Here is a 6,179-nt window from a genome sequence, read left to right on the forward strand (position 1 = left end):
GTGATAGTCCACTTTCATTTCAGTATACCAAGCACTTCCCAAACAATGTTATCAATGGTATAACGTTAAAAGATGCATTGGTATCGATTTGCGATGAATTAAGTGTTCCCTTGCCAGAAAAAATCCTATTTTTCAGGTAATTTATATTTTATTTAATTCTATTTTACCTGTAAATTGACTGTAAAAAATCAAAGATTTTTTATTATTTAAATTCGAATTCGAATATTACTATTTTTTTTTTTTTTCGGATTCAAATTCGGATATAACACTATTTGATCGGATACTTATCCGTTGACAACCCTAATCTATATAAATACAACTCCATTCTAAACCCTACAAAGAAGGGGAGAAATAAAGAGGTGAGAGAGTAATGGAGAAAGAAGAAAAAAACTTTATAGCCCATGTTGTAGTCTTCCCTTTTCCAGCCCAAGGCCACATAAACCCAATTCTCCAATTCTCTAAACGCTTAGCCTCCAAAGGGCTCAAAGTCACACTAGCCACCACCTTCTACATCACCAAGTCCGCCCAAACCACAGTTGGCTCAGTCATAATTGAACCCTTTTCGGATGGCTGTGACGAGGGTGGTATAGAGCAAGCTGGGAGCATCGACGCCTATGCTGAGTGCCTTCAAACCATAGGTTCAAGAAACTTGGCTACTCTCATTGAGAAACATAATAGCTCTAAGTACCCAGTCAAGTGCCTTATATATGACTCCGGTTTGCCTTGGGCTTTGGACATCGCCAAAAGGCTTGGCCTAATTGGAGCTTCATTTTGGACTCAGCCATGTGCCGTAAATGCCATTTACTACTATGTGCACCATAAGCTGATGAGTACACCTGTTCTAGGGCAAACCATATCAATGCCTGGATTGCCATTACTACAAACTCACGATTTGCCTTCGTTTGTTTATGACATGGGATCATACCCGTCTTTGCTACACCGTCTTTTGAAACACTTTTCGAGCATCAATGAAGCTGATTGGTTCCTTATAAACTCATTTGAAAAATTAGAGGATGAGGTGGGTATTGTAATTCCTCTTAGTTTGGAAATTATTAACATGGGTTCATCATCATTATCGTCATAGCCTTATCACGAAGTTGTGGGATCAGCTTAGTAAATAATGTTCTTTCATTCAATTATATCTAAATTCATGTCTTCTCTTAATTCAAGAATGTTTATACCCACTCTCACTATCTCAACTCACATTCTTACAACTCAACTTGGGTTATATTTATTTAGTTGTAGGTTATGTACCTGACAGTTATCTAATTGAATTCTTACAGGTTTTAAACTGTATGGTGAAGCAATGGCCGATGAAGACGATAACGGTTGGACCAACCGTGCCAAGTATGTACTTGGACAAGCGGGTGGAAGGTGACATAGATTATGGTCTGAATCTATTCAAGCCCGATTCTCACACCTCCATAAAATGGCTAGATACGAAGGAAACGGGATCGGTCGTATATGTGTCATTTGGGAGCCTGGCTAATTTAGGAGAAGATCAAATGGAGGAACTGGCAAGGGGTCTCATTAGGAGCAAAAAAAATTTCTTGTGGGTAGTGAGAGCTTCAGAAGAGCACAAGCTTCCAAGCAATTTCATAGATGAAACATTGGAGAAAGGGTTGGTAGTGACATGGTGTCCCCAGTTGGAGGTATTAGCCCACCGAGCGGTGGGATGTTTTATAACTCATTGTGGATGGAACTCAATACTAGAGTCATTGAGCTTGGGTGTACCGATGGTGGGGATGCCGCAATGGACGGACCAACCCACTAATGCTAAGTTTATGGAAGATGTGTGGAAGGTGGGAGTAAGAGCTAGAGTGGATGAGAAGGGGATTGTTAGAAAAGAAGAAATAGAGATTTGTGTAATGGAAGTTATGGAGACAGATAGAGGGGAAGAGATAAAAAGGAATACCGAAAGGTGGAAGGAATTAGCTAAGGAGGCAGTGGATGAAGGTGGAAGCTCAGACAAGAATATTGAGGAATTTATAGCCAGAGTTGTAAGTAACTGGCCCTAGTGGTAACCTATGTCATGGTTTAAGACATCTCCAAGAATGCTTTTTACAATAAAGAGCATATTTTATTAAAGTCTGATAAATGTTATTTCAACACCTTGGATCAAACCTAAAAATTAAGAAAAATAAAAAATAATAATTATTATTTTTTTGTGAACATGAGTTTTTCCATTAAATCTAGAAGGATGTTGTAGTCGATTGTCAATGTTGTAATCCATATGGACACAACTTAGTAAGATTTAAAATCTTACTATAAGTTAGTAAGGAAAGTTTTTTTTTTATATATTTATTTTTAATAATAATGAGCCAAAACAGCTTGCTAGATGAAGTGAATCTTTGTCTCGATTTTCATGTTCGCTATTTTAACATTTGGTCGTAAAGAGTCTATTGGCCCTAATTTTTGTCGTTTGCCTCTTTATAATTAAGAAGGTGAGGTTTAAAGAGTGTATAGGAGTTGGTCTAAGATGAGTAATGATTTTCTTACACCCCCATGTAGCCTACTCAAAATACTCTCTTGATGTGGGATGTGCTAGAACCATAGATCTTTTTGCCTCGGGATACATAACTGCACATATTTATGGGGATATGCAGATGTGCATCCTGAAGCAAAAGATCTGTGGTTCTAGCATATGCCACATCATGGGACTATTTTGAATATGCCACGTGGGGGAGACCCAACATGGAAAAAAAAAAAAAAGGATAACACCATCATTGATTCAAAGAGGATTCCGCATTTCAGTTATAATACTATTTAATGTAATGATTTTCTAACTCAACTCTGACCGAATAACTAAAAAACTCACGGACATAGCATGTGCAAGAATTATAGATTTTTCCCTCGGGATACACAACTGCACATCCCTGGAAAAAATTTACCGTTCTTACACATACCACGCCAGTGAGTTTTGAAGTTATTCTGTCTGGTTGAGTTAGAAAATCAACACTACTATTTATAGAAAATAACAAAAATGTAGAAATTCACCAAAATAACAAATTAAGTATACTACTAAACCTTTGAAGCAAAGCAGAGCAGAATCAAATCAACTAAGTACAAGTGATTATGGCTTCTACAATGAGAGTTATTATAAAACAAAACTTTCCTAAAATGACAAATTTACTAAAAATAAAGGTCTAATCTGTGGCCCAAAAGTGAAAAGTAAGTGAAAAAGCATGGAATGTGAAGATCTCGATGATTCCATTCAGAAATAGGTCCCATTCCATAATTCTGACTTTGGGGTCCTAGATTTCTACTAGTTTAGTTAGGCCTTTCATTTTGACGTACAATGACCCTAACGCTTGATGAAATCCTTTGCTATTTATCCTACATCATGGAGAAATATGATTCGTTTAGCGAACCCAAATCTTAAGGATAAGGCTTTGTTCTTGTTGTTATTGTTTACATGAGGATATCCTAGTCTCATTTGTAAATTCTAAACATTCATGTGACCTCTTCATTATTTGCAATCACTATTAAATAAGATCTTGGAATCATGCGATAATCGAAATCAATAGAAAGAAACAATTCAAACGTGTGTGTGTGTGTGTGTGTGTGTGTGTGTGTGTGTGTATATATATATATATATATATATATATATATAGGGTCCCGTTCGGCACCCTAAGTTTTACCACACACTTTAACAAACACGTTTTGTCCTACATGGGTTAGAAGTTTCGGAATGGGCTGAGTTTTGGTGAGGATTATCTCTATGGTGAGGAGATCATCCTCACCAAAAATCAGCTCATTCCAAAACTTCTAACCCCATCAAAAATGATTTACAAAAAATGGACGGTCCACGATTTTTCAACGTGTAAACATGGGGTTAAACATTTTGGAATGGGCTGATTTTTGGGGAGGATGATCTTCTAATTATAGAGATCATCCTCACCAAAAATCAGCCCATTCCAAAACTTCTAACCCATGTAAGACAAAAAACGTTTGTTAAAGTGTGTGGTAAAACTTAGGGTGCTGAACATTTCCCATATATATATATATATATGGGTCCTGTTCAGCAACAAACATTTTGACAAACATTTTGGCAAAACATTTTTCAAAACATGGGTTAGAAGTTTTGGAATGGACTGATTTTGGTGATGATGATCTCCTCACCGTAGAGATCATCCTCACCAAAAATCAGCCCATTCCAAAACCTCTAACCCATGTTTTGAACTGGGACCATATCTGGGCTTTGCCCAATTCATAGACCATGGTCTTGTCCAAGGTCTAGTCCCAGGCACGTCAGACACACTAGGTAAGTGAGGGTGCGCCCTCATGAGTGGCCCGTGAGGAATTAATGCTTATGCTAAGTATCAAACTCACCTATTTTTTAATTTTTTTTTATCAATGGAAATTACACAGAAAGTACACATAAGAGATGTAAATGATCCATTCAGATAATTATAGGGGTGGTTAGTGCAATTGTCCAAATGTTAGAGATCATCATTGAATTAGATCAAATTAGAGGGGTCAATAGTTTAATTTACCCTTTTTAATTCTTAAAATCAAGGAATTAGGTAGGCACATTTTTTTTTCTTTAGTGGACCTCATAATCAATTAATAAATTTGATTAATTAATTAGAAAATCTAATTAGTTTAGATATTATCTAATTTAAAGATTTTATAATTCTAGCTAAATAATAACATTCTAGGGATCATGTACACTCTTCACTAGTCTTCTTCTTCTTCTTCAAGACTTACTTTATTCAAAGAGGCAAATGGCGAATTGGGCCAAAGTATTTCTTAATTGGGCGTGAGGTAGAGTTCCAGGAGATTATTTTTCTCTCTTTTGCTACAATTCTTCATAGCTTGATAATGAATAGTGAAATTTTAGTCCTCCCAAGGGCAATTGGGTAATCATTTATTATCTTTTAGGGAAATTCCAAAGTCCTTTTTTATGTAAAGTATGGAAGACACAACGAATGCTATCTCAACGTTAGAATGAGTATTTACACCCTTAAAAGAGGGGTTATTTTTGTTAGAATTTTTTTTTTCAAGGGGCATTTTTGTAATTTTTGGACGTAGGGTGGTAGTTTAATCGATGGTTGAAGATGTAATTTTGTAGTCCAAGGAACATCTCCCAGTGGAGTACGATTTTGAAGATTGCACGTAAGACCCCTACATTTTTATCGGTCTATTCAACTACCACCTTTCTTGCATCTAAGAGGAGTAATACTATTTTGGAGACCACATACTTCCATTGGTACAAATGAATTAAAAGGCCTCAACCTAATAGCAGGCATTTGTTTAGTGAAGTAGACTGGACAAGACATATTACGCATAGCAAAAAAAAAAAAAAACTTCTTTTTTTTTTTTTAAAGTCTCGTTTAAAATATGTTTTGCACCTTTAATGCTTAAAACAGTACAAGTAACTCGAATTTTTGACAATATATATATATATATATGGGAAATGTTCAGCACCCTAAGTTTTACCACACACTTTAACAAACGTTTTTTGTCCTACATGGGTTATAAGTTTTGAAATGGGCTGACTATATATATATAGGATCCCGTTTAATGGCTAACTTTTTGGTAAAACATTTTTCAAAACATGAGCTAGAAGTTTTGGAATGGGCTGATTTTTGGTGAGGATGATTTTCTCACCGTAGAGATCATCCTCACCAAACATTAGCCCATTCCAAAACTTCTAACTCATGTTTTGAAAAATGTTTTGCCAAAAAGTTTGTCGAAAAGTTAGCCATTGAACGCTACCCATATATATATATATGGGGAGCGTTCGCTGGCTTTTTAGCAAACTTTTTGGCAAATTTTTTTTAACCGCTCGATAAAACGTAATCTGACGGTTAAGATATAATCTCACACGAATGTTATAACATTTGCAATTTTACAACGCCGTCCCTTAACTTATAGAAATTTCGTGCTTCCTCCCTCTCCTCTTTAAACCCGAGAGCTCTCTGGCTTCTGTTCTGTTCTCTCTTCGAAGAGCTCTCTGGCTCTCTCTTCTCACTCTCTCTCTCTCACTCGCTCTCACTCACTCTCTCTCTCTCTCTCTCACTCTCGCTGCCTCTCTCTCTCTCTCTATCTCGCCCTATTCCTCACTGAAACCCTCGCACGAACGGCTCACTCTCTCATTCTCTCTCACTCTCTCTCTCACTCTCGCTGCCTCTCTCTCTCACTCTCGCTGCCTCTCTCATTTACTCTCGCTGCAA

At 36.7% G+C, this 6,179-nt stretch overlaps 1 protein-coding gene across 1 annotated transcript; it reads left to right on the plus strand.

Annotated features, from left to right (window-relative positions):
- The first annotated feature begins 260 nt into the window (after positions 1-260).
- LOC147382132 (mogroside I-E synthase-like) lies at positions 261-2,138 on the plus strand. Its single transcript, XM_086429155.1, has 2 exons — positions 261-1,018; positions 1,284-2,138. The coding sequence occupies exons 1-2, from the start codon at positions 371-373 to the stop codon at positions 2,016-2,018; spliced, it is 1,383 nt and encodes a 460-aa protein (XP_086285281.1). The 5' UTR covers positions 261-370; the 3' UTR covers positions 2,019-2,138.
- The last annotated feature ends 4,041 nt before the right edge of the window (positions 2,139-6,179 follow it).

This window comes from Akebia trifoliata, chromosome 16, assembly GCF_017979445.1.
Source record: "Akebia trifoliata isolate Shusen 1 chromosome 16, ASM1797944v1, whole genome shotgun sequence".
Classification (NCBI taxonomy): domain Eukaryota; kingdom Viridiplantae; phylum Streptophyta; class Magnoliopsida; order Ranunculales; family Lardizabalaceae; genus Akebia; species Akebia trifoliata.

Excerpts from the sequence above, each read along its gene's own strand:
- LOC147382132 (XM_086429155.1), top strand. The coding sequence starts at position 371 with ATGGAGAAAGAAGAAAAAAACTTTATAGCCCATGTTGTAGTCTTCCCT. Across the intron at positions 1,019-1,283 it reads TTGAAAAATTAGAGGATGAG|GTTTTAAACTGTATGGTGAA; the intron begins GTGGGTATTGTA and ends GAATTCTTACAG.